Source organism: Hibiscus syriacus, unplaced genomic scaffold, assembly GCF_006381635.1.
Source record: "Hibiscus syriacus cultivar Baekdansim isolate YM2019G1 unplaced genomic scaffold, ASM638163v2 tig00110429_pilon, whole genome shotgun sequence".
Lineage (NCBI taxonomy): Eukaryota > Viridiplantae > Streptophyta > Magnoliopsida > Malvales > Malvaceae > Hibiscus > Hibiscus syriacus.
In genome coordinates, this window is record NW_024062733.1 from 5667328 (window position 1) to 5694950 (window position 27623).

The following is a 27623-nucleotide window of genomic DNA, read 5'->3' on the forward strand; positions in this document are numbered from 1 at the left end:
AAGCATGATTGCCCGACTTATGATTTATGGTTACTATTTTACTGAACTGATTATCTATCTGAACTCTGATTTACTATTACCACTAGTTACTATCTGAAAAATGTTTTTATTCGGGGTACTCTGGGATCTGGTATGAAGACTCTGCAGGTTCAGTCGCTGTTAGTAATTCCTTGTATAGGTTCAACACCGACTGGTGATTCCTTATGGACCTAAGGCGACCCTTGGGTAGGCTCCGCGGTCCCGAGATTTTCTTGGGTAGACCTCCGTAGACCCGATAACTTTCTTGGGTAGGCTCTCAGGCCCCAAGGTACTCCCTTAGTTTATGCAGTTCTGGGGAACTGCATAGGGTGTACGGTTGGAAGGCTATTCTGAAAATTTAAACCAAAAACTCTTATAATGTTTTAATAACTGTGATCTGCACTAATTTTAAAAACTTAACTGTATATTTTATTTTTGTATTGTTGGGACATTCTAAGCCCTTAGCACACTTTTCAAATTGTTTTACCCCCTTTCAGATACTCTTGGATAGGCATTTCGTACCAAGAACTTGGAGGAACGACATATTTAGTACAGATCATTTTGTTGTAGTGCTTCTATCTTCTGAACTACTTTCAATTATGGTGACATGTGCCTTTATTTTGAATTACTTATCTTTTTATAATATTACTTCTTTTGCTACTGGTATTCAATTTACTATGCTTCAGATTTATTACATGTTTTATTTTACTTAGTCGCTTTTAGTTTTATACTTATGAGTTGGGTTTTTATTTCTATTTATTATACTTTTATAAATTTTATTTGTAATATGATTTTAAATTATCGAATAACGTTTTTGGAAAATGTTTAATTTTTTTAATGTAATCCGTTAGACTTAGTCGAAATGCATAAGCTGGGTCTAAGGGGTTACAAAGTGGGGGTTCAACAATCAAGTCTTGGAGGAGAGTGGTAGGTAGGTAAAGAAGCTTTATTCTGTGTTTCTAGCATCAAGGTAGTTTATTTCTATTCCTTTGTGGTGTTAATGCTTTCATAATCATGAATATTTGTTGAGATTTTGGTATTTAAGCATTTTAAGGTTTTTATTTGAATCATGTCATAGATATTTTTTATTTCTTATATTGTGTTTTTAAGGTTCTAGATGACACCAAGTAACTTCCCTAAGCTTTAGAACATGATTTAGGACCAAACTAAGACCTTTGGAAAAATTTGAGTATTTTCCAAACTTAGATAAGATAGTTATAGGTTCGAGTATCGGTATTGGATGAGCAATATCAATAATGGATGAATTAGGATGATTTCTGGGGAGTATCAATACTTAGGGGATGAGTATCGATACTCAAGGGGGTATCTATACTTGACTAGGAGGTATCAATACTTCAAGTAGGGCATCAATACTACTTGTTTTGGATGGTTAAATTTGACTTCATTAAGGCCTGTAAGAGTTAAAGATGACCCGTAATGGTGGGCTTAGTCCGTGAGGAACATAAATGGTAAAAGGTTCCTTAAAACACTTTTAGGAGTTGGTTACGATCGAAGTAACATATTGACGTAATACTTCCAAATGTATTCAATTAAGAACATATCGAGTAATTAAGAATGAAGGATCACTATAGAGGATGTATCGATAAGTGGTATGATAAACTAATCAAATTATGTACTAGCAAAATCGGGTACCATGTGAATGTCAATGAATCGAGGACATATAAGTCGTCCATTCAATTCAAGGGTAAATCAAGGAAAAATGTGATATGAGCGACTAGAGTATCGCTACCTAGAAATAAACCCAAGTTAAGTATTGGGCTAGTAAATAATATAGAAAGTGAACAACAGAAATATTAATTATCATAAAATCATGAAACACATAAATACCTCCTTAGAGACAGAAATAACTAAAATAAATCGAGTGTTAAATGATCAAAATAAAACATCTTAATAAACTAACATATGTAAAAGACTAATAAACCCTTGCATAACGTTCTAGATGAGATAATGAGCGAGATATCAACTAGTGAGGGGATGACCTCACTTAATTGTGATGAGTTATGCTAGTGTGTAGCTAGGCTACCTTAGTTGCCCTAATAGGGCAATGTCAGTGATATGTGGCCTTTGGGCACTAATATTTGCTTGTGTAATTGCATCAATATAGTACATTAGATATCCTTAAAGCTTGGCTTAACAGTTATGTGAGATCGAGACAATGTTTTAGTAGAGCGTGAATTATACTGAGGCTGTGTGATTACCAGGTTCCCCTCCATGATCTACATGAATGCTTTGTGAGACCAGAAGATCATTTAACCAGTTAGTAGGAATTTTAATGACGTTATATGATTATAGGGTTCCCTCAATTGTCTAGTATTGGATATCTATATGAGAACAGATACTGATGGTGTGTCATGTGTTGTATTTAGAGAATGCACAATAGTCATAGATATTGAGGTTAGAGACCCAATAGAAGTATACTCATGGTGAGGCCCTTAGCAGTGGACTAAAGGAAGAATGAAACTCTTACTTTAGTAACAAAACAATTGAACCTTAAGTAGGTAGCACTTGATTATGATCATGCTTGTACCTATTGCTTATTAACATGCCTTCTAACATGCTTATGTTTATGAGACTCGTAATGTTGCTCTAGATTAGCGATTATACTACTATTATTTGTAAGCTTAGCGTTTTGATGTTTCTATTCACATGTCAGTAGTTGAGCCATTTTTGGAGCACCGACGCGGTAGGATTTCCAGCATCTCTTCCCGAGTATTGTACTATAGTTTTTAGTGGGCATGTGTATTCATAAGTAAGGATTATCAAACTTTGATTTGTGTTATTTGGCTTAAACTATGTTTCATGGAGCTCTAATTTATAAAAGCTTTTTTATAACTGTCATGTATGTCTACTTTGGTATCATATAGTATGTTTTAAATGGAAATGAAAATGGTTTTTTGAAAATAAGTGGTTGACCTAGTAACCTAGTGTAGCACTTTAGGCCCATTCAGGTTTAGGGTGTTACATGACTTATAATCATGATTGACCACTTAATTTAATGTCATATTTTATGATAACAATATACATTAAATATGTGCCCATAATAATGTATTTTAATCCAACACCTGGACCATAGCATCATTATGATGTGGATATTGGCCTTTAGGAACCGATGGTTCTCTCTCATAGTGGCCCATCTCTCTCTCATCTATATTTTGCTGATGATTTGGTTCTTTTTTGCGGGGTATATTTCAACCAGGCAAATCTTCTCAGAGCTACTTTGGATCAGTTTAGTAGATTTTTGGGACAGAGCTAATTTGAACAAAACAAAAACTTTTCGGTGAATATCAAGGATCAGCGGGTTAATGGGCTTTGTTCTTTACTCGAATTTCAACGATCTACTGTCTTAGGGAAATAATTATGCATGCCTCTCTTCCACTGACGAGTCACAGAAAACACCTTTCAATTCATTATTGGCAATGTTCAGAAAAAACTCAGTCGATGGGTAGCGAAAAAACTTTCCCTGGCCAAGAGAGTGACTCTGGATAAATAAACTCTTCTTGCAATTCCAAACTATTTTATGTAATTTGTCATGATTTCTAAGGGGTTTTTAATCCAATCGATCAAATAGCGTGACACTTTATTTGGGGGTGGTACACATGACACGCCTAAAGCCTCTCTTGTTAAACGGGGAACTTACTGCCAACCCACCAAGCACGGGGAGCTAGGAATCTGACCTTTGAGAGCCCAAAACGAGGGTTTTCTCGTTAAATCGGGTTATAATTTTCTTATGCACTCGGAATTAGGGTTTAACATTCGATCGAGTCGAGTAAAAAAATTTAAGTTATTCGAATTGACAAGTCGTATTTTTCAACTCGAACTTGAATTTTTTTTAATCGAGTTTAAGAAATTCCTGTATAGTTATTCGATTTTCTATACTAATTTTATTATAATTATTTATAGTATTATGGCTATTATTTGTTCCAATTTTTTGACTTTATATATATTCCATATTATATTATTATTTAATATATCAAATACAATATAAAATTATAAAATATATTTATTTGAAGAAAGTATTTTGAGAGTAAAACATTGATGAGAGTATAAAAGAGTCAATGAATTGAAGGGAATAAAAAATTCGCAAACAATTATAGTCAAAAGATTAAATTTAGTAAAACGCAAAGTTAAGGGACTAAAAAACGAGTACATTTTTAGTTAAAAAAATAAGAATTGAAGTTACATATGTATTCTTTTGTTGTATATTAGCATGCGGTTCAAATTTGATAAAAAAAAGACCTAAAATAAAGGATAAATTGAAGAAATAAGAAAATTATTAAAAATTGAGGAATTAAACTGAAAAATAGAAAATTTGTTATCAAAAATAGGAATTGAAAGTACATATGTATTTTATGATGATTTAGGAGCATGTGGTTCAAATTTGGTAAAAATGGACTTAAAATGAAGGAGAATTTAAAGAAATAATAAAATTAGGGACTAAATTGTAAAACTGTCAAAATACTTAGTCAAATTTTGGATTTTTTGAGTGATTCGAAAATTCAAAATTTCAACTCGACTCGAACTCGAAAACCGATTTGAACTCGAAAACCGATTTGATAATTCGAGTTGACTTGAATAACTCAAAATTGAAAAAATCAATTTTTCGAGGCGAGTCGAATTTTGTTCACCCCTACTCGGAATCCCCATCGGTTTGAATTGTTCACTCAAAATACAAGATCACGGAGATGCTGCTAAGACAAATTGAAGCTAAAATGGATCCTTCATCTGGAAGTCTCGCTCTCGTGTTTCGAAATGTATTTAAGACAATGTGCGTTGGTCCATAAGTGATGGAAGAGCAACCAACTTTTGGACAGACTCTTGGATACCGGGCGTTACTACCGTTACGGACTCTATCAGACCAGAGATTATCCTGAACATTCAGGCTAATGTTCGTGATTTTGTGACCAACGAAGGTAATTGGAACACAAATCTCATGCACAAAGTTTTAGAGGAAGAAACCGTTCAACGTATCCTAAGAGTCTCGATACCATCTGATAAGATGGGCCAAGACCAACCTACGTGGCGATGGGAACAATCGGGGATTTGCACGGTTAAATTAGCTTTCGTTCACCTTCAGCATGATAACTGGGATGCTGAAGACAACATATGGAGGCTGGTTTGGGATTATGATGGCCCAAAACGTATTAGGCAGTTCATTTGGTTAATTCCGCACAAGAAGCTAATGACGAATGTTGAACGTATGAAGCGCAACCTCTCTTCTGAGAATCACTGTCCAGTTTGTGGAACGAGAGAAGAGTCAGTCATACATGTGTTGCGTGATTTCTACCTTGCACATTCTATTTGGACTCAACTTATTCTCCAAATCTTCTACAGACAATTTTTTTTCCTTCCCTAATTCATGATTGGTTAATGTCCAACTTGGTTAAAAACGCAGGCCTTGATTGCAATGATTTTTATTAGAGACATATGTTTGGGACCTAATTATGGAAGATTTGGAAACAACAGAATAACTTTATCTTCAACGGCTAAATATGCTCATCGATGGAATGGACCCCTCATCGTTCATGAACTTTCAAACTTAACACAGATAACAGTGTTAACATAAGGACGATGGAGGCTACAGGTGGTGGTATCTTGTGGGATAATAATGGTAATTGGTTAAATGGTTTTTGCAGGAACATTGGTCGATGCTCCGTTCTTCAGGTTGAGATTGGGCTCTGTGCGATGACTTGGAAACATGGGGTGTGGAATCTAGCAGTTGAAGTGGACAACACGGAGACAGTTCGTATCCCTAATTCACAAGCAATGGGACATGAAGCTGCAATCATTAGAAGGGTTGGAAGCTACTTTAATTTGCAATGAAATATCACGGCGGTCCATGTGCCTCGCGAAGTCGATAAACTAGCTCATGTTATGGCTGAGTTTGGGCATTGTAAAACGTTGGGATTATTCGTTCTTCAGGATCGTCCTCGTGAAGTCCAAAGTATTCTAATGGTTGACGATGAGAAGACTGCCCGGAATATGTTGAAACAGTTTCCACCTCTTGTAACAAAAAATGTTTATTTTTAATCAAAATTAAAAAGTATTAGAATTTAATTCAATTAACAATTAAGAATTTAAAAAATACAAGTAATTCGATAATGCATATTCAATTCAATTATTAATCGAACTAATCATTTTTACACTCTAATTTTAATTTACTAGATGGATAAACTAAGCTGCAATTTCAGCTTCTTAACATCATTTTTTTTTCATTCTCTATCTTAAGCTGCAATTTCATTTAACAAATATATACAACAAATGTAGAAGTATGTTGTTTATTAGATGGAAAATGAATATAAAGTAAACAACATTTCATTTGCTGAGGCTCTTAATTTTCCCTAACAGGAAAAAAGAAAAGTTGAAGTTGGAGAGTTGAATTGTATTATGATGTATAACCGTTTAATTTAAGGTTTAGGAATGACAGAACATGAACGCAACAGAAAGTGTGATAAAAATACGATATTTTTAGTTGGACTAAACTTAAAATGTTTTCTTTTTTCTAACATTTTCTGGTGCGTTCATTTTCTTCCGTTCTTTAACTTTAAATTAAACGGTTGTACAGCAGAACTTCCCGCAATTCAACTCTCCAACTTCAAAAATATTTATGATTTTTATCACATTTTAATTCTGTTGCGTCTATTTTCTGTCATTCCTTAACTTTAAAATAAACGGTTGTACAACCGAACTTCCCGCAACTCAACTCCCCAATTTCAAAAATGTTTATAATTTTTATCACATTTTTTATTATGTCAATTTCTTGTTGTTTCTTAATTTTAAATCAGACAGTTGTTCCTCATATTTGTCCATTGAATTGCACATAAAAATCGTAACTATGATTTCTACCACAATCATCATAGATTTAAATAATGATATGCTATCATAATAATAATCGTTACATAATAAAAAAAATTCATTCAAAATCGTCGTACTACTTACAATAACTGTAAATTACACAACTATAAATATAATCTCAACCATAATTTAAATCCCCGATTACCGCTGCTCATTATTTTCCTCTTTCCACAGTTCAACCCAGTTGCGTTGAGCTTCTTCCAATCCCAGCAACGAATCCTTCCTCTCCGAGTCCCAACTGGAAGACAACGTCCCATAAGCAATCCCAAGCGTCGATGCCCCAAACGTTAAGAGTGTAGTCAAGAACGGCAGCCACAACGGCACGTCCCACAAGTTTCGGTCTTTGGCTTCGCCAAACAGGTGCAGTAAAGCCACACCAGTGGCCATCGGAACTCCCACTGATACCAAAATCCTGCTTATCATTCTCTCGAACACTACCTGGGGAATTTCATCGTCCTCACTGTTGTTGTTTGAGCTCTTCTCGGCTGCATTATCTTTGACTGGCGGTGGTGTGGCGGAAAATGCAGTTTCCATGGTGGGTTTTGTTTCTGGGTTTTGATGATTGCAGGGTGGATTGTTGCGGTTCTTGGATTCCGCAGAGATGGCTTTGGAAGGAGAAATTGTTGGGTTTCTGAAGAGAGTAAAGTATTCATTGTTTCTTTCAAGCTTCCTTCCAACCATTTGATTTTTAATCTTCTTATAACATAATAATCACCACCTCATCCAAAAAATTGAACGGTAGTGCTTTCTCTTATAGTTTTCATATCAGATATTTTGATTTTTGGTTCTATATTTGATGAGTAAAGTTTGTGAAACAGATGTCATTTAAATATAAAATTATATATGGAGTATGCTTTTTAAAAACAAAAAATTTATATCAATTCCAAAATTGCCTTAATAATGGACATGGGTGTTCACTCAACCCAGTGGTTCTGATTTGCTTCAATGTCCAAGAAAAAAAGAGATTATCACTTTTTTCTCTCTCTCAATAATTTGGTGATACAGATATATTTGCTTAAAAACAATGTTTTATATACAGTTAATATAATTAAGTTAAACATTAGCTCAAACTCTTTCTTGTTTCAGTTTTTCCAAAACAATACATTGTAAATCATTTAACGAATATATGAATTGAGTAGTGGTTTAGCAAGTTGGTACTATTTTTAGGACTTGAGGAATCTAAGACCTACACTCAAATTTTGTTGTTTTCTCAACCAGTTAGATAATGGCATGTGTTAGTCTTATATAATGATACATGACACTAGAAAATTAACCACGAGTAATAACAAAACAAAAACTTAAAAGTTTAATGACTAAAATGAAAATAAGAGGTAGGTTTGGAGACATGTTTGTAGTTTTATAATTTCGATTACGAGAGTGAACTCTTTATAATTAGGTGATAAACTTAGTTTACCCTGTATTATATTACACTTGATCAAGGAAAGAAGATCGAAGGAAAGAATACACCAACAATCCTTACCTAAATGAACAAGTTCCATTTGATGGAGAAAGAAAATAAAACATATACATTAGATGGCTGACAGCAAAGGTTTTTTTTTTTTTTTTGGTTTTTGTACTTTGAGCCTGCCATATACAAAAACCATGGAAGAACGGTAGACGAAATGACACAGAATTATGTTGTACAGGGAGACAACTTGAGCATTCATTTTGATGAGCCAGTTTTCAGTTTTTTTGGCCTCTGATGGCTCCTTGGGAACAACAAGTCGTTAAGTTGTCTCTCAGCACTATACTCTGAAGTGGCCTGCAAAACCCCAATTCAATTAAACCAAGGTGCCATACATTGAACAAGTTCCAACCACAAAAAAGGAAAGGTGTGTGCGTGTGACATACCCGGGCATTAAATGCGAATCTTAAGGTTTCAATTTGGGTTCCACGGCAAGATCTCAGCACAAACCCAAGGGAATCCACACTGATAATAGCTACCTCCTATAATTGTTTGCAAACAAAATGAGTATTAGCTAACCAAAAAAGAAATGATACTACGTATGCTAGATAGGTTCCTCGTATAACCCTACCTTCCAAGGAAAGATGGTGATGGATAGGGACGGACGAGTGATTTTATGTTCGACGAGCGAAAACAGATTATCAATAGAAAACACAAAGAACATACTTAAATTATATGAGACAGTCAGCCCCTCCGTCCATCCATGGTGATGGACAGACAGGTTATTGGGGGGGTATATTAAAAAAAGGGGGGGGTCAATTTTTATGCTCCAGAACCTTAAAATTTTCACACAACTTAGAAGAGTATAGTCGAGTCAAACATGGTAGCTATAGAAGAGCATCAAGATAGCAGACTTTAACAGCTCAGACGATTTCACAACCTTTGAATTATTTCTTTTTACCTCTACTTGAATACCCTTGCATCTCAAACAGAGTGATTTGAGTGCTTGTGTGGTCTTTTCTCCACCGGCTTTCAAGCGAGATATAATCTTGGAAGCTGCGTGTGCAATAGCATCAGGTTGAGCTTGCTTGAAGTCTTCTAATTCAACATCTGTCTGGAGAGTCAGCAGAAATCAATTATCATCCTGAAATCTTATATGGTGGAAAAAGCCTAAAAAGAAAATTAAATAAAAAAAAGTGAATATTACTAACGGCAATAGCAAAGGCATGTAGAAAAAAAGCATATGTTTTGTCACGTAAAAGTTGATGCAAAAAGTAATATGAATATAGCAGGCTGTATCATAGAGAACTTTTTTTTTTGATAAGTGGAGGCCTCGTTAAAAACCCCCTTCATGATTGAAGAAACACCAGATGTTCTTTTATCAGCGGAATTAGGAAAAGAGTGCCTCAAAATTCATTAATAACTGAAAATTTACATAATGTTTAAAACAGCAAGTCCCTCTTACAAAAATAACACGAAACACTCAAACAAAACATCCTAAACTCAACAACATAACTAACCAATACTAGTCTTAGCTAAGTTATCAGCCTCTAAATTAGCTGTTTTGTCAACCCATCTAATAACACCCTCCAATTCTCTTAACAAGACAGCAATAACCTTCACTAGATTTAGATAAACAACAGGACATCTATCTAAATTCTTTACCCATTCCACTGCTAGTTTACTATCAGATTCAACAATCCACCGATTCTTGAACCTCTGAAGAATAGAATCAAAGAAAATTAAACCCCTCTTAATGGCTAACAGCTCCATCAAAATAGAACCTGGACCCGCAGCCTCTTGGAAAGAACCCTTCATCTTACCAACCTCATTCCTTAGTAAACCACCTATACCACTCTTTCGCCAATCTCCACAAACAGCTGCATCCACATTCAATTTTAAAAAACCCTTTAGAGGAGGAACCCAAGACACGATTTTATGAATCGAATTTCTGGAAGAATAGCATAAATCTCCAATAGAGGGATCGCTAATGAGAGTCCTTAGAAATATAGAATCAAAGAAAATTAAACCCCTCTTAATGGCTAACAGCTCCATCAAAATAGGAGAACCTGGACCCGTAGCCTCTTGGAAAGAACCCTTCATCTTGCCAACCTCATTCCTTAATAAACCACTTATACCACTCTTTCGCCAATCTCCACAAACAGCTGCATCCACATTCAATTTTAAAAAACCCTTTGGAGGAGAAACCCAAGACACGATTTTATGAATCGAATTTCTGGAAGAATAGCATAAATCTCCAATAGAGGGATCGCTAATGAGAGAGTCCTTAGAAATAGCAACTTCCTTGAACTTAGCTAAGAACCAGGAAGCTAGTCTGAATCTAGCCATGAAAAAAAGCTCAATCTGATCTAAGCTCCTTCCTTCAAACACAATGGCATTTCTGAATTTCCAAATAGTCCAAAGAACTACTTCCGGAATAAAGGACCAAATAGAAGAATAGAGCACCAAATCATTCCAAGCTAGTAAAAAACTTTGAGCATTATCATGAAGAACCGAACTAAGTTTCCAAAAATTCAGAAACTTATTCCATAAGGACCACACCACCATGCAGGAGAAAAATAAATGGGAGGCAGATTCGATGTCTCTTTTACAGAAAGGACAAGAATTGTCAACAATCCCCGAAACCCCTCGTTTTTGTAATTCAATCTTTACTGCTAATTTTTTGTGCGCTACCTGCCACATAAATGTTTTCACTCTTGGAGGCACCAACCCCTCCAAATAAATTTCATCAAAAAATTCCCATCAGCCGAAACATGATAACAAAGCTTCATACAAGATTTTACAGAAAAAATACCTTCCCCATTCCCTCTCTATGTCAGACCATCTCTAGACTCTTGGGAAAGGCTAATATTATGAATGATAGCCAATAATTCTGAAAACTGAACCAGCTCCCAATCACACAGATTTCTTCTCAACTAAACATGCCAAGACCACCCTGCTGATCGAAACTCACCATACTCAATTAAGACTCCATACTTATTCAAAGAAAGAGCAAATAATCTCGAGAAAACAGCCTTCAAAGAAGAATCTAATGCCCAACTATCAAACCAGAAACGGATACAGTTCTCATTACCCACTTTGACTTGAAACAAGCTTCGAAACTTAACCCCAAACTGATCTTCTTTAAAATGGTTATTGACCACCGATTTCCAAAGCCAATAAGCATTTGTTGGATATTTGATATTGAAAAATAGAAGATTTGTGTTCAAATTATATTTGGTACAAATCATCTTCTTCCAAATAGAGAACCTTCAATGTTTCAAAAAAGGAGATAAGCCTATACCATATTGACAAAATCCTGGACTTAGTAGCACTTAAATTATTCCGAGAAATGATTGTTCTATGTCGAAAAGATGTATCAAGCAAACCATATATTTATAAAAGAATGTCTCTTGATTACAGCTATAAAAAATACACATCAATCACCAGCACGATTCCATTTGAGAAAAACGAGACCATAACCATTGCTAATATCTCACACACATAACATAGATGTTCATACGTTAATCAAACCAAATTTACAGGAGGAAAGGAATGAGAACCACTGAAAATAAAAGCCTTTTACAAACCTGATGTCCATGTGCTGTGATTAGCTGAATTTTAATCATCTCTAATTTGTAAAACGAAGACCTGTTTGTTGAGATTTCATTTTTCTCTGATTCTTCTGATGTTAAACTATCTTCTGATAATTCTGATTCATTTCTGCAACCATTAATTATGTCAAGATCTTCTACTTTGTATCCCTCAACTTTTGCATCCTGACTTGTAGCAGAATCATGAGACTGATTGGTAGACGTATGCTTCTGAATTTCAGAATGTTCTTCAGTGAAGGCAGGGCTTAGAAGACCTTGAATAACTAAACCATCCGAAGGCTGTTCCATCCAGTCTATAGGATCATCTGATGCAACCTACAAAACATAAATAAGAGAAAACCCATTAGGAAAATGTCATCAGCACAAACCATGCATAACAGATATTTTCTTCTAGATACATATGTAACCATGGGGTTAGGTACTTAAACTCAAACTTGATACATGTTAGTAAATGCTATATAGCTATGAACTTGGATTTTAATTCAAGTCGTCTTCCTAACACTTCTTCCAGACAAATTTGCATTTAGTATTAAACATGAGGTACTATTACCTCAGTCAACTTTTTGGCAAAGTACATAGGATGGGATGAACGCATTGTCTCCAATTTTGCCCAGTCTCCAAGCGTCCCATCAGAGTCATCTTCATCAGCTTCATCTTCAAAAGCAGCAATCCACTTCTACAAACAACAAATTAATATTTGAAACAAAAAGCTAAATTCATCTTCATATTCGACCGCTAAATCCATGCATAAGTTAATTTGAAAGGAAAAGCGATAAGAAGGGAATTGGTCAAACCTCATCATAATCTTCATCATCATCGTCATCATCATCATCATCTTCAATATCAATATCTTCATCGTCAATTTCCTCAATTCCAAAATCAACTTCTGCTGGACCTGACAACTCAATTTCCTTCATGATTTCTGTAGTGTCAAATCCTATAATGACTTGCTGCAACTCAACTCAAAATGATGCCCATTTGCAAGTTAGAATGATGTAGTAGTTAAAATGTTAGATGAAGGATATTAAATAGAATATGCAATACAAATCTCAATAATCGGTTATGAATTGGTTACATGGAAAAACAACACTAATGTCAAATTGGAAAAGCGAAAACTGCATGCAAGATCTAAATAGTCTTGAGACATGCAACCAAGTCATGCATTAGCAAAATTGCCCGAAAGAAAAATGTTGCATACCACAAAGTTATTTTCTACATTAAGACTTTGCAAAATATCTTCATGACTTTTCACGTGCAGGTATACATCTGCAAGGCATCAGAGAAAAACTTCAATTTGTCAATTGAGGCTGTCAAGCTCAAATACTTGAAACAGGAACAGTCAACTTACTTCCATGCTCATCGGTTGCAAAAGGCAAGTCTGGCCACATAATATTTTCATGAACTTCACCATTGATCATCCCCGAAAACATAACTGTTGCTTTATTATTCACCTGAAAATGACATAAAACGGCCAACATTAGCCATTCAAACATGCTGAATAGCAGGAATCAGAAGCATAAGAGCACATATTTCAAATGTTAACCAAAACAAAATGCATAAAAGACATCTAATTTACCATTCTTCAACAATAATAAACAAGAATACCATATACAAACATTTTATTTACATTAAAGCCATTCCTATGGAAGTTGATTCCATAATCAACAACGAATGCAATACCTCAATGATCGTCCTAGAGGTTTCTGCAGCTGTGAGTGTCGCATCATCACTATTTTTAGACTTAGACTCACCAATCTCCTCAAAAGGATGGAAATTTGACCTTCCATTCTGGTTGGCAGGATCAGATGCTGAACCTAAATGCTCTGCTGTTGCTCGAATGTTGTTCTTTACCCTTTTTGAAAGGGACGCACTATTTAGCCTTCCAAATCCATTACTGCAAAAATAACTCTTAGGTTGTGCTTGGCAAGATGGAAAGCTAATCGAAAAGATGGAGAGTTGAAGGAGTAAAAAAAGTAGAAGATGGAAAAAATATATTTTTCTTTCCATTGGTTGTTTGGCAGGAAAGATGGAAAAACTGAAAGAAAGAAAGAAAGAACGAATAAAAAACTTCATATTCACTGCATATCATGAAAAATGGTAATCTTTTCTATTTTTTCATACCTAACACTTAAAATTTTATTTTGTTTCTTCTTTTTCATTCTCTTCTTCAATCCTTCGATTTTTTTAACTCAACCAAGCGCATACTATAACTATTTTTCTTTATCTCCACACATTTTACAAAAACTTTTGAAAACCCTGAAGGAAAAAGGGGTAAAAAACTAATTTTCCCCTTACAGGAGACTGCAATCAATTTATGATATCTTGCAGAATTTGACAATTCTTTTCTTTTGCAGTCTAAAAATGAATTACTAGGGGAAAATTTAAAATCACAAGAGAGAAGAAAAATCTAACAAGTAATTACTAAAAAGGAAGACATAAATTAAACTTAGTACCAAGTCACGTTTAAGCCGCCACCGCAAAACAGCCGGCGAGAGGTGACGTTGCAACTAGTAACCTCACCAGAGCTGCAGGTAGGACGAGAATCTACCCAAACAGAAAATGCACAACATACACCAAAAAAAGGTTAAGTCTCTGTTTGGCAGCTAAGAAATTGCAAGAAAACTTAAATAAAAAGCTAAACATATTGCAACTCAGTTGAGTTGAGCTGAGCCGCTTCATTAAAAAGCTATCTTGAGAAGCCGTAAACAGTATAAAAACTTCATTACACAAAAATGTAAAAAAAAAAATAGAGGAGGTGAAGGATAGGGAGGAGAGTTACGGTGTAAGGCGGAGGAGTACAAGAAATTTGCAGCGGTGGGGAATCGGACGGCCATAGCTGATTCTATCATCATCATTTCAAAAAGGGAAATTAATTGGGTTCGTTGTGACTCGCTCTCCTGACATATGAGAGAGTCAGTGAGGGGCCTTTTTGTTTTGTGATGCACAAAGCGTTCCTTCCCCTTCGAAGATGAGGTATGAATGTGTGCAGCTCATCTGCGGCGAATGAGATTTTGTATTTTCCGCAACCTTACACGTGGGAAAATTTGATTGGATATTAAATTTTATATAAAGTTTATCTGCGAAGCGAAAAGACAAATAAGCCCAGAAACACTTAAATGACACCTTGTTTGGATAACAGAAAAATCAGAAGGAAAAAAAAACGGAACAAAGGGGAAAATTATCTTCTATCTACGACATTGAAGCTATCTCTTGGGACTTAAACATCGAACTCCTAAGCCGGTAAGCCTCTCCCAGTCTCCGTCTCTTTTGATTAATTGTTTTTGGTTGCTGAGAAAATGCTGGAATAATCTTTTTTGCTTTTTTTTTCAAACAAGAAAACTGCTTTGTTGACGGTAATTGATGTTATCGTAATTAATCAATGTTTCTTCTTATTCTTTCTGGTTTTGCGTTATGCCAGGATGCTTTGTTGCAGATATGCTCTGCCACTTATTACTAAAAGATTGGAATCAGTTAGAATAACCCAGAGACCTAGGAATACCGTGGTACGTTTTCAATTGAAACTTCAGTATTATATGAATGTGTGTATGCTATTTTTAAAATTTAATGGTCCTTATGATGAATCATTATATCTCAAATGATTTTCAGGTATGCGAGGCTAAAGGTCCAAGGCCTCGATATCCTCGGGTATGGAAATCAAGGAAGAGAGTTGGGACGGTCTCAAAATCAGCTAAACTTGTTGCTTGTGTAAGTTGTTCTTGCTTTTACTATCTTATGTAAGTTAGATATTAGCAAAACAAATATCTAGTTGGTTGCTGATTTGGGAATGAGTGAGTTAAGCTGAGTTTTTCATGGTAGAGTGAACTTGTACACGAAATGATCTTTGTGAATTTGATTCTTTCTATGGCAATCTTGAGATATAGTCATCTATTATTGGCCATCTTGAGATATAGTCATCTATTATTGGCCATACTTTTGTAGGTAAAGCAACTGTCAAATGTCAAGGAGGAATTTTACGGGGCTCTCGATTCCTTTATTGCGTGGGAACTAGAGTTCCCTCTAATTATAGTGAAGAAAGCATTGAAGATCCTTCAGAACGAGCAAGAGTGGAAGAGAATAATTCAGGTAACTACCTTTTCACTTCAGATTGTTTTTCAAATATCTCTTTAATTTTATCCTTGCTTTTGGCTTTCTACATTAAAAAGAGATTAGTCTAGGAAAGTGTACTTTCACTTGTAGGTTATAAAATGGATGCTAAGCAAAGGTCAAGGAAGAACGATGGGAACATATTTCACCTTACTGAATGCTTTGGTGGAGGATGGGAGACTTGAGGAGGCTGAAGAGCTCTGGGCCAAACTGTTTTCTGATAATTTAGAAAGCACCCCGCGCATTTTCTTTGATAAAATGATTTCAATTTATTACCACAAGGAAATGCATGATAAGATGTTTGAGGTATTGTATTGTATTGTCATCTCCTTCAAGACGCTTACTGTGATGATGTGCTTTATAATAATTTGAGTGTATAGGTTAGTGTTTTCTTTTATCTTCCATTTATTTCTCCGAGTAAGCAATGTACTGCATATAGTTTTGATCTGAAGTCTGGTTTTATATTCCCTTGAAACACCATATACAGAGTTGAGATGGTTTGTGAAAATGAAAATAGGTATTGGCACACCTTAGGGTAGAGACTCCTGTAATCCTGTAACTTCAAATCTGCCATCATTCTTTTTTCTTTTTCTTTTTCTTTTTTGTGTGTGCTTTTCCTTGTCAATATGATACATAGCAGTTATCATTTCCTCTTGTTTTAAATCTTCTACTGACCTAAAACTATAATCAGTTTGGTTTTAGGCACTAGTTAATTATGCATTTATAATTCCTGACTTGGTTTAGGCTCCATTCCATTGGTGCTTTTACTCTATGATATTTGTATTTTGTTGTAAGTTCAATTTTTTTTTTGGTTCCCGACTTTCTAATGGAAAGAACAAAAGGAAAAAGCATCAAACAAACAGAGCTTTAGTGATTTAAGTTTTTAAATATGTTATAACCCTATGAGTGAGTGATGGATGTTCTAAACTTCTTCATGCCTTCTAATCTATCCAGTGTGATACTTTTATAGGTATTTGCTGACATGGAAGAGCTTGGTGTCAAACCAAGTATATCAGTTGTTTCAATGATTGGAATTGTCTTCCAAAAGTTGGGCATGTTGGACAAGTATGACAAATTAAAGAAGAAATATCCACCTCCGAAATGGGAATATCGGTACATCAAAGGAAAGCGTGTCAGAATTCAAGTAAAGCAGCTACAGGAATTTGATAAAACTGCCAAAGGCATCACTGAGGACAAGGAAACTGAAGAGATTTCGAGTTTAGAGCATGAGGAAGTAGAAGCAAGTTCAAATAAAGTAAAGCAGCTACAGGAACTTGATAAAATTGCCAAAGGTGTCACTGAGGACAATGAAACTAAAAAGAATTCAAATTTAGAGAATGAGGAAGCAAGTTCAAATAAATTAAAGCAACTACAGGAAGTTGATAAAATTGCCAAAGGTGTCACTGAGGACAAGGAAACTGAAACGAATTTGAGTTTAAAACATGAGGAAGCTGAAGCAAGTTCAAATACATTCACCACTGAAGCTAATATATAACTTCTTGATTGATCGATAATCTTATATCCAGCAAGCCTTGGCCTTGACAGTTAAGTGCAGTACATTTGATCTCAGCAGCAAGAGAAGGGAAGGTATATGACAAGCCTTTCTCATATCATGTTATTTTGTATCAGCACTCTTTATCAGGTTAGGTTTGTCCAGGGCTTCATGTAAACATGCACAAGTTGTAGGAGGGTAAGAATTCTTTCTTCCTTTTCTCATACAGACAACTGAAAATTATTTGATGAAGCTGATGATTGAATTCGAGATACATAGTTGTGAATGGTGACTTAGCTTTCTTGTCGGTTATTCATGGTTGATACGGATGCCATATTTTATAACATCAAATTGAAGTGTAAAGAATACCATTGATTGAGTCTTAGTTTCCTTGATACATAAATTTATTTGTGGGGTGAAAATATTGTAATGGGTTGAGAGTTTAGTCAAGCATTTTACTTTAAGAAGTAAATATATTTGATATCCGTTGGAGTGTTAAAGGAGGCAAATCAGGGAAATAAGGCTGATTATTAGAATGTCGTACTTAAGTCGTGCTTCACCGTATTTCTAGTTCCTGCAGGGCGAGTTTTTGGTACAAATGTATTGTTGTGTTGCATGACTGACCCGCTATCGTCTTGCAACTACTTAGGTCTTTGATGCCTTAGTCATTGGAAAGGGTGATAGGATGCCCATGATTCCATGCTGCATGATTATTTTAGTACACAAATGGTAAAGCATTTACCCAGGTGAATATCAGCCTTTTTTTCTTTGTCTGTTCATTGAATCTCTGACAATTAAAGAGCAAATATGTTATAGCAGTTGCCACAAGTTAAATCGGTTCCTAAGATAAAAAATTGGAGTGGTAATGATATTTGTTACTTTAGTGATTAGATCAAGTATTGTAGTGGTTAGATTGCAAAAATGTGATAAAATGTATTTGAATTCAAAATTAGCGGAACTATAGGGGGAATGGAAAATGGTCATCAAATATATTAGATGTAATGTATAACATGATATGTATAGTTAAATTGTTTTATTTTTAAATAAAAGCATATTTAAATAAATAAAAAAATGTATAGGAACTCCTCTGATGTTTGATGAAAATTCTACTTATTTGCCTATAGTTAGAGGGATATGATCCGTTTACATTATGTAAAACGCTTTAATTTTACATTGATTTATGATCTTTGAATGGATATAAATGGAGGGTTGAGTTAAAACTTGGTAAATTCACACCATACACCTCTTTACTTTTATTAGGAAAAATCTTCACATTCATCTAATAATTTTAAATCAGTTTAAAACTAAAGAGTTTTATACAATATAAATAAATTTTAATTAGAGAAATAACTACTTATCCCAACAACGTGTTTGTGTTGAGGAATATAGGAAATGAAGGTTAAAGAAAGTGAATGAAATGACTTCTTTTCATTGTTTGTATATAATTTTTTATCCAACAAGGAAAAGCAATGTTCAATAACCTTCATTTTCTCTTGCTTTTCCTTATTTTTTGTGATAACCTTGTTAACAACTCTTTTATCACTAAATTGATCTCCAAGTAATACAACGCTATTAACAGTAGTTATGAATGTATCAGAATATTGTTTGGACTCACTTTCCTTCATCTTCAAGTTCATTGATAAGTTGTTACTATCTAGTCTACTGTGAACCTTAGAATTCTTCTTTCAGCTTGTCCGAAGCAGCGAGTCTCACAAGCCATGATCCTTGTGAAGATCACATTAGAAACTTCATTATGTATTTCTTGGCACGCTCTTCACTGTGTAAGATTGGCTCTCTTTAAGACTTCCCATAGGTCATTCTTGAAGATCACTATGAAGAAAGGCATTCTTATGTCTAAATGATATAAGAACTAGTTGTGAAGCAGGTAAATAGATGAAAAAAATGAACAAAACAAAAGTTTACCTATCCAAGTAAGTAATCTAGGCCATAAGTATGAGCATAGCCTTTTCAACAAGTGGGGATTTAAGTCTAGCCATTGAAACATCGGGATTTGTTTTTATGACAAAGACCTACTCGAATCCAACCATCTGTTTGCGTACAGTTAAATCTACCAAATCCTATGTGTGACTATCATCAAGAGCCTTAACCTATTCCATTGTAGCATCATACCAGGGATGCTTTAATTATATTAGGAGAGCCTAAGAAGGCACTTAAAGATATAGATGACAATGATAGGTGGTCATAGGAATTAGGAAACAAAGTTGAAAATGGAATAAGCATGTTGAGAAAGTGTGTAATACCCCGAAATCCAGGTCAGTAGTTTGGGTCAACCTGAGACCTTTAAGTCAAGCCAATTAGACATCCCAAGATAGTTGGACAAGTTATATAGGTATTGGGCTTAAGTAAGGCCCAAGAGTTAAGGGTAAATGATGGTTTTAAGTAGAGGTAAAAAGGAGATGGCCTAAAAATGTAGCTTACTCACTCTCTACTCTATGGTAGACATCATGGTGCAGCTGAGGGTTCTACATCTTCGGAACTCACACACCCCGCTAGTCTACCGAGAATGTGACCCCTGGAATCTCTGTATCGGACACCACACTCTCGACTAGCCCACTCCTTGAGTGTCGGACCTTGCGGCCAAACTAGTCAACTTTAAGTGCCTTGCGCACTACCTAAGGATATCCGAACGGATTATATATTTTCGTCTATGCTATCTTTTCTAAAGGAACTCGGGTTTCCTAGTCGTTTCCCGAGCATTCAAACAAGGCTAGTATTATTTGATCTTACTCTATTCTTGTTTCTACTTTGGAAAAAAATTCTTATCGTTCTCACTTGTAGTCTTATTTGATGATATAAAGAAATGTTGGGATACCTCGAGTCTAATTCCCTCAACAACTAACATTTTTTCCCAAAACATACTGAAAGTATCGATACTCCTGTAAAAGTTTTGATACTTTATATAAGTATCAATATTTTTAAACATTTTGTTATGTCCAGTTTCGAAACTTTGCCCCAAAGTTTCGATACTCTAGAAAGAGTATTGATACTCTTGCCTAGAACTAATTTGCCCAAAACGAAGAACAAGTATCAATACCATCTCTATAGTATCGATACTCTACCTGCAGAAGTCATAAAACAAGTACGAAAAATTCTACTTCTCAATCCCAAAGGCCTTAGTGAGGTCCCCAAACATGCTTAAAGTTTTATTTGATCAAAAGGGGTCATAATAGATGCTTATTAACATGCTCATAACATCAAAAGAACAATCTACCATGGAAATTGTTAAACATGCTTTAAACTTAACTTTCTTATACATCTTAACTTTCCATGACCTACACTTGGTATAAGAAAGCTATAAGTGTGTTACCTGGCCTTCTTGGTTGCTAAACCCCTCTTGAATCAATTAGGATTCACCTTATCTTCATCCTTTGCTTTGAAACTCTTTTTCACCTCTTTAACTAAACCAAGCAAGGAAATGGATTACTACTCAACTATAGGTTAGATTAAGCTTAAATACAACTCAAATATACCCAAAAACAAGCTTAAAACACTTGATTTCTCTCAATTCTCAAAAACCCATTTTCTAAAATCTTACCCAAAACTAAAGATTAAGGGCTTAGAATGAAGCTTAAGGGATAAGGAATATGATTCTTACCTTAGTTTCGTCAAATTAGGTTTGAGATTCAAGAAATTTCTATCTTTTTGTTTTCTCTTGGGAAAGAAGAAGAAATGAAAAGAGAACAGGAAAACTAAGAGATATTTTTTGTGGAAGGTTATAAACCCCCTTATTTAGATAGATTTAATGAGTACCTTCCACCAAAAATATCTATTATCTTTCCTCTTCTTTTCTCATTTCTTCTTCTTTCCCAAGAGAAAACAAAAAGATATAAGTTTCATGAATCTCAAACCTAGTTTGACGAAACTAAGGTAAGAATCATATTCTTCATCCCTTAAGCTTCATTTCAAGCTCTTAATCTTTAGTTTTGGGTAAGATTTTAGAAAATGGGTTTTTGAGAATTGAGAGAAATCAAGTGTTTTAAGCTTGTTTTTTGGTAGATTTGAGTTGTAGGAGTTGTATTTAAGCTTAATCTAACCTATAGTTGAGTAGTAATACATTTCCTTGCATGGTTTAGTTAAAGAGGTGAAAAAGAGTTTCAAAGAAAATGATGAAGGTAAGGTAAATCCTAGTTGATTCAATAGGAGTTTAGCAACCAAGAAGGCCAGGTAACACACTTATAGCTTTCTCATACCAAGTGTAGGTCATGAAAAGTTAAGATGTATTAGAAAGTTAAGTTTAAAGAATGCTTAGCAATTTCCATGGTAGATTGTCTTTTGATGTTATGAGCATGTTAATAAGCCTCTATTATGACCCCTGTTGATCAAATAAAACTTTAAGCATGTTTGGGTACCTCACTAAGGTCTTTGAGATTGAGAAGTATAATTTTTCGTACTTGTTTTATGACTTCTGCAGGTAAAGTATCGATACTATATATATGATATCGATACTTGCTCTTTCTAGAGTATCGATAATATTGAGAAGTAGAATTTTTGGGCAAATTCGTGAGTTTCTAGGAAAGAGTATCGATACTCTTTCTAGAGTATCGAAACTTTGGGTCAAAGTTTCAAAACTCCCATAAAGTTTAGAAACTGGGCAGAAAAAAATGTTTAAAAGTATCAAAACTTTTGCAGGAGTATCGATACTCTTGGGCTAGTATCGATACTTTCAGTCTATTTTGGGCAAAAGGTTAGTATTTGAGGGAATTAGACTCGAGGTACCCCAACATTTCTTTATATCATCAAATAAGACTACAAGTGAGAACGATAAGAATTTTTTTTTTCAAAAGTAGAAACAAGAATAGAGTAAGATCAAATAATACTAGTCTTGTTTGAATGCTCGAGAAATGACCAAGGCACCCGAGTTCCTTTAGAAAAGATAGCATAGACGAAAATATAGAATCAGTCCGGATATCCTTAGGTAGTGCACAAGGCACTTAAAGCTGACTAGTTTGGGCGCAAGGTCCGACACTCAAGGAGTGGGCTAGTCTAGAGTGTGGTGTCCGATACAGAGATTCCAGGGTCCACATTCTCAGTAGACTAGCGGGGTGTGTGAGCTCCGAAGATGCAGAACCCTCAGTCGCACCATGATGTCTACCATAGAGTAGAGAGTGAGTATATAAGTATACTCACTAAAGTAGAACATAGCATACCAATAGACCAGATAGCAGTAGACTTGATAGCTTGAGCATTTCAATGAATTGCAGTTAGTGTGTTTTAGTCGTTAGTATGACGCTGAGCTACAGATGTTTCCATGGGCAGGTTAGTAGATCAACCAGTTAGAGAAGAATTAGAGTGATCGAGTTCCAGATCCAGTGCAGAGCATAGTACGTCATACAGTTTCTTAAAGTCCATGTATATTCATAAACCTAGTTGTAATGTATTAAGTTATATAAAATTAGTTATGAGTGGGTCTGTATATTTTTTAAAAGTATTTATTTATTTTGATAGCTCTCTGCTGTAAAAAAGGTTTTATTATATCATTTTATGGTTGGTTTTATTAAAATGTTTGCCTTAAAGTCAGAGAAGTAGAAGAGAAAAAGTTGGTTAGTCAGTCCAGTGGTTTTGTGTGGCATCCGAATTGGGAGACTGTGTGTTGTATTGGTCTAGGGTGTTACAAAGTGTCCTTACCATTTGTCTTTACCAAGACTAATTTACAGGTCAAGATCATTCGGGGAAGAGATTCATGCCATGTATCAATAGTCCTCCCCCCCCCCCCCCACACACACAAAAACAAATAGACTCGAATAACCAATGGTTTTCTTAGAGCACAAGGAAAAACTTTTGAACCATTCACAGAATGATTACAAGAGAAAGTAGGAGATATGAGGTGATACACTAACCCCTCTTTGTCTGTCACTTCGTAACATACAATATTGAACACCATCTCAAACATCAGAACAAACTAATTCAATAGCAAATCCAACCCTTTTATATTAGCTCAACATGCTACGATGGTATTTCGTAAAACAATGAGACTAAAGAAAATTTACTAAATTGTTGACACCACTTGTTGAAAACATGTAAAGACAGATATCCCAATTGACGATGTGCTTTAAATGAAGAATCGATACTTGATAATGCAATTGGTCTTAGAATCCATGTATCAAGAATGTAGTAACAGTAAATTACATGTCGTTTACCAATTATCTCCTTTGAATGTAGATTCCTGTTTTGTATTTGTTTTTTATTTTTGGCAATAATGCTTCGTATGACCTGGTTCCTTGTAGTAGTAGAAAAAAATTTCATTGTTTCCAGTAGATTTTTCTCCCATTTTGTTTATGTGCACACAATTATTCCTCATCCATCGGAAACCAAACTATTAGGCTGTTGAACAACCACAAAAGTCTTAGCGTGAACATCCCAAAATCTGGATTAAATTTCTAAATAAATTTTTATCATACCTTTTGTGAATAAGAAACTGAATTTTAGGCTAAATCTAAAAAAAATATGAATCTAGGAGTGATGTTGGAAATTCTGAGGAGCTTGGAATGCTTTAAGACAAATTTGGAAATACAGAGATTAGTTTGTAAATTCTAACAAAATTAAGGATCAAGTTGAAAGGAATCAAAATTTAAGGGCGAAACCTAAAGTTGGGGGGGTCCAGTCCATGAACCCTAGTAATTTTCAACCCTACTAAACTATAATGTATCTTTGTCTTTGAAAAGTTATGACATAAACCAGATAAGTGGAAAAAGTAAGTACTTACTAAAAAGAGTTGAAAAATTAAATAATATATTCGGAAGACCTTTTTAGGAATATCGCATAAAGTTTAAATCATAGCATAGTAGCCCTTGTATTATATTTCAGATTGCGTTTTAATTAATATTATTATTTGTCATGAAATTAGGGTGAATGCAGATTATAAACCTCGAATATACATCATTCTAATTCATTATTCACTTTGCTTTATAATTTTTTCATTCAAATTACATTCGATCCACAAAAATGTTTGAAAGGTTATAGATAGGGTTGTTCATGGACAGTTAATCGTACTGTTTAGCCTAAATAGTCGGTTAACCGTTATTACAGTTATAAGATTTTTCTAACCGTAATCTAACCATTAAAAAACGATTAACCGCTAACAGTTAACAGTTATTAACGATTCGGTTACAGGTTAACCTACAGTTAACATATTACAATTATTTATCAATTTTTTTCATAATTCATACTACAAAAAGTATATAACTTAACACATACTTACATCGATGTAAGTGAATAAAATAAAAAAGTGTAGCACTTAAAACATACTTACACATATGTAATTATGTACATCTCCAAATTTCTTAGTACCTAATAATAAACACATAATTATATTGGTGCAAGTATTTTTCTATATTTTTAAAGAAATAAAAAATTAAAAATGATAAAAATATATATATATTAAATTATTTATATATAAATTTTATTATATATATATATATATATTATAAATAATAGAAAAATATTTTAAGTTATTTATGTAAAAATATAATAAATTAAAAATATAATTATAAATTTAATTTATTAACGGTTAACCGTTAGTTAACCATTTATCAAAATTTGTAATTGTTAATTATCATTTTTAACGGTTTGGTTAACTGAAATCGTTTAATATTAACGTTTTAGTTAATTAACTTTTAAATATAACAGTTATACCGGTTAATGGTTACGGTTAATGATTCTGGGTTTTTTGAACACCCCTAGGTATAAATAAGCTCATTGAGTAATATATATATATACTAAAAAATAAGGTAAACTATGCATATAGTATTTAAACTATCAATTTTGGTCTGTTTTAGTACTTAAACTTTCATTTTTTTCAAAATCATACCTAATGTTTAGTTTTTGTTTCATTTTAGTAATCCGCCATTAAAAACTTAACGCGTTTAATACCTAAACTATCAGTTTTGATATGTTTTAGTCCCTAAACTTACAATTTTTCAAAACTTAACATTAAGTTTTTAACTGGTACTAAAATGAAACAAAAACTAAACGTTATGAATGGTTTTGAAAAAAAATTAAAAGTTTAAATGCTAAAATGGATAAAAAACGATAGTTTAGATACTAAACGTATAGTTTACCCTAAAAATAAATCTGTTGATATAAGGACTGGGATTGGATGATATAAGAAAAGCATATGATAGTTTGTTACCAACTGAAATTAAAATAAATTGTGCCATCAATGTATATCAGCAAAACAGTATAGATTGAAGTTAGCGGGTGGTTTTGATAAAAATTTGCTCATTTTCTTTAAGCAAAGTTTCAGCAATGTTACTGCAACGGTTGCTGTCGAAAACTTTGGGTGGATCCTCTTCCTTTGCTTCATCAATGTCACCTAAGGGAATAACATCCTCTTCCTCTTCTTCATCAATGTCATTTAAGGGAACAAGATGCAATGTTAAACGACCATTGGATCGATGAGCCTTCAAATACTCACGCTTCTCTTTTCTAAGAATTAACCTCCCATCGTCAGTGTAATATCTTTTCAGAACCATTGGCATGCGAGATGCTCCGTTCTCGATGCGACAGAGCCACGATATCGGCGGAGGAAACTCTCTCTTCTTCACCCTCCTCGGACATGGCTGTTCCCTCTTGCCGCGGCTTTCTCCGCAAACCTGGTTGTCGCTATAGAAATCGAAGCAACTTTCCATGCCAATGTAATCACCAAGGATACAATTAGAAGCCGGTGATGGGGAAACAAAGCTTGAAGTCATCATGCAGAAATTGCAGTGCTTTTCGGTTTGGCTCTTCTTCGGACATATGGTTAAGGCTTCGATACCCAACTGCAATTCAATTTTAAAAAAATTAAATCAAATAAATACATATAATGAGCACAAACTAAACAACCTCATTAGTAGTTGAAGGATAGTTGTTATTCCTAGACAGGTTTTGGGTTCGAACACAACGTCTACAGAGAGTGCTTGAGCATTCATTGTCAAATGATTGAAATTCTTTTAAGCATGTATTATCATAAAATCATCCCATACTAATAAAAAAAATATTAAGAACGAGCAACGAAGCTCACAGAAATCAAAAGCTCAGTCATGGTAGTTTGGGCATCGCTGGAGGCAGCTGGGAATAGTTTTGTAGAAGCATCAGTATTCATAGAAGACTTCTCTTCCATGAGAAATATCAAAAGAAAAAATTGAACGTAGGGCTATAACAATGAAAAAGATTTAGAGATTTTTCTAAGTGTTTGTATTCATTGATAGAACAGTAAACATTTATACATTAGTTTGTTGTGAAACAAGAAAGATAAATTTCTGTTACTTCAGTTTCTTGTCGAACAAGAAATAAAACCCTAAATTACTTTTTTCACAAAAGGAAATATATTTATATTGCAGATCAGTTATGAATCTCGGGAATCAAAAGAGAGAGAGATATGTGATAAAGTCCTTTAATATCATCTAATCATCACTATGTAAAGAAAAAAATTTAATCATCTTTTAAAACTTGTATATTTATTAATTGAAAAAGTTCCACAACAAAACATTAAACTTATTTATCAACACATCTCTTTATTAATGTTATTAAAATAAGTTATTAATAAGGGCAAATTTGAGAAGGATTCTAGCAATGAAACAAAAAGTGATTTTCCTTTATGAACGAGTCAGTCAAACACTCAAAAGTTGGTTTAAAATAATAGTTAGAAAAATCAAGGAGATTTATTTAATTGGTAAGTAGCTTGATATCGTTTAAGCAATGTTTCAAGTTCGAATCCTTCTGTATACGGAACATCTCTGCTGGGAGAATCACCCACCAAAATCAGGCGTGCAATTCAGATCAGTCCAGATCAGTCAATACTAAACCTTAAAACTGGAAGACAAAAAAAAAGTAGTTGGAAAAGTAATTTTCAACCTAAACTCAAATTCCTAACTTTTTATTCTGGAAAATCACTTTTGGATGAAGTTATATTTTATTTTCAATTATTTAATTTTAATTTACAACATATAGTTTAAAAATGAATATTTTTATTTTTTCAAAGTTATTTTTAACAGTAATTCTAAACAACTAAATTTTAAATTATATTTTTTCAAAAATAAGTTTAAAATATTTTTCACAATAATTTTTGAAGTCACTTTTCACAAGCAGTATCAAATTGGATGACATTGTCTTTAGT

General features: G+C 34.1%; 3 protein-coding genes, 1 long non-coding RNA gene and 1 pseudogene across 6 annotated transcripts in view; 1 reads left to right on the forward strand and 4 right to left on the reverse strand.

The window, feature by feature from the left end:
* Window positions 1-4971, reverse strand: part of LOC120125120 — a 31131-nt gene extending 26160 nt beyond the window's left edge. Inside the window, exon 1 of the long non-coding RNA XR_005516331.1 lies at window positions 4961-4971. This is a non-coding gene — a long non-coding RNA (uncharacterized LOC120125120). The remainder of the gene's footprint in view (window positions 1-4960) is intronic.
* LOC120125118 (pentatricopeptide repeat-containing protein At4g21190-like) lies at window positions 2830-17778 on the forward strand. 2 transcript variants are annotated; one of them, XM_039143611.1, is made up of 7 exons: window positions 2830-2833; window positions 8039-8045; window positions 15329-15413; window positions 15517-15615; window positions 15850-15993; window positions 16108-16320; window positions 16985-17778. In XM_039143611.1, exons 3-7 carry the CDS (start codon window positions 15330-15332, stop codon window positions 17507-17509), a joined length of 1065 nt encoding a protein of 354 aa, XP_038999542.1. In that variant the 5' UTR covers window positions 2830-2833; window positions 8039-8045; window position 15329; the 3' UTR covers window positions 17510-17778. The 2 variants fall into 2 exon arrangements, with proteins under 2 accessions (XP_038999542.1, XP_038999541.1); XM_039143610.1 differs by lacking the exons at window positions 2830-2833; window positions 8039-8045 and adding an exon at window positions 15045-15150.
* LOC120124995 lies at window positions 7033-7558 on the reverse strand (annotated as a pseudogene).
* LOC120125117 (uncharacterized protein At3g49140-like) lies at window positions 8467-14858 on the reverse strand. 2 transcript variants are annotated; one of them, XM_039143607.1, is made up of 11 exons: window positions 14690-14834; window positions 14364-14454; window positions 13591-13804; window positions 13259-13361; window positions 13109-13176; window positions 12705-12860; window positions 12461-12586; window positions 11887-12225; window positions 9258-9410; window positions 8743-8838; window positions 8467-8653 (listed from the first exon to the last, which is right to left on the reverse strand). In XM_039143607.1, the coding sequence occupies exons 1-11, from the start codon at window positions 14763-14765 to the stop codon at window positions 8555-8557; spliced, it is 1521 nt and encodes a 506-aa protein (XP_038999538.1). In that variant the 5' UTR covers window positions 14766-14834; the 3' UTR covers window positions 8467-8554. The 2 variants fall into 2 exon arrangements, with proteins under 2 accessions (XP_038999538.1, XP_038999539.1); XM_039143608.1 differs by lacking the exons at window positions 8467-8653; window positions 8743-8838 and having other exon boundaries at window positions 9260-9406; window positions 14690-14858.
* A 7938-nt stretch (window positions 17779-25716) lies between the features above and the next one.
* LOC120124996 lies at window positions 25717-26627 on the reverse strand. The gene is made up of 2 exons (XM_039143525.1): window positions 26529-26627; window positions 25717-26286 (listed from the first exon to the last, which is right to left on the reverse strand). Exons 1-2 carry the CDS (start codon window positions 26625-26627, stop codon window positions 25717-25719), a joined length of 669 nt encoding a protein of 222 aa, XP_038999456.1.
* Between the last annotated feature and the right edge of the window lie 996 nt (window positions 26628-27623).

Coding starts and splice junctions, on each gene's coding strand:
- LOC120124996 (XM_039143525.1), bottom strand. CDS start 26,627: ATGGAAGAGAAGTCTTCTATGAATACTGATGCTTCTACAAAACTATTC. Junction 26,287..26,528: donor TGACTGAGCTTTTGATTTCT/GTGAGCTTCGTT, acceptor ATTGAATTGCAG/TTGGGTATCGAAGCCTTAAC.
- LOC120125118 (XM_039143611.1), top strand. CDS start 15,330: ATGCTTTGTTGCAGATATGCTCTGCCACTTATTACTAAAAGATTGGAA. Junction 15,994..16,107: donor AGTGGAAGAGAATAATTCAG/GTAACTACCTTT, acceptor TTTCACTTGTAG/GTTATAAAATGGATGCTAAG. Junction 16,321..16,984: donor TGCATGATAAGATGTTTGAG/GTATTGTATTGT, acceptor ATACTTTTATAG/GTATTTGCTGACATGGAAGA.
- LOC120125117 (XM_039143607.1), bottom strand. CDS start 14,765: ATGATGATGATAGAATCAGCTATGGCCGTCCGATTCCCCACCGCTGCA. Junction 12,587..12,704: donor ATGATGAAGATTATGATGAG/GTTTGACCAATT, acceptor TGTTGTTTGTAG/AAGTGGATTGCTGCTTTTGA. Junction 8,654..8,742: donor GATTCGCATTTAATGCCCGG/GTATGTCACACG, acceptor GGGGTTTTGCAG/GCCACTTCAGAGTATAGTGC.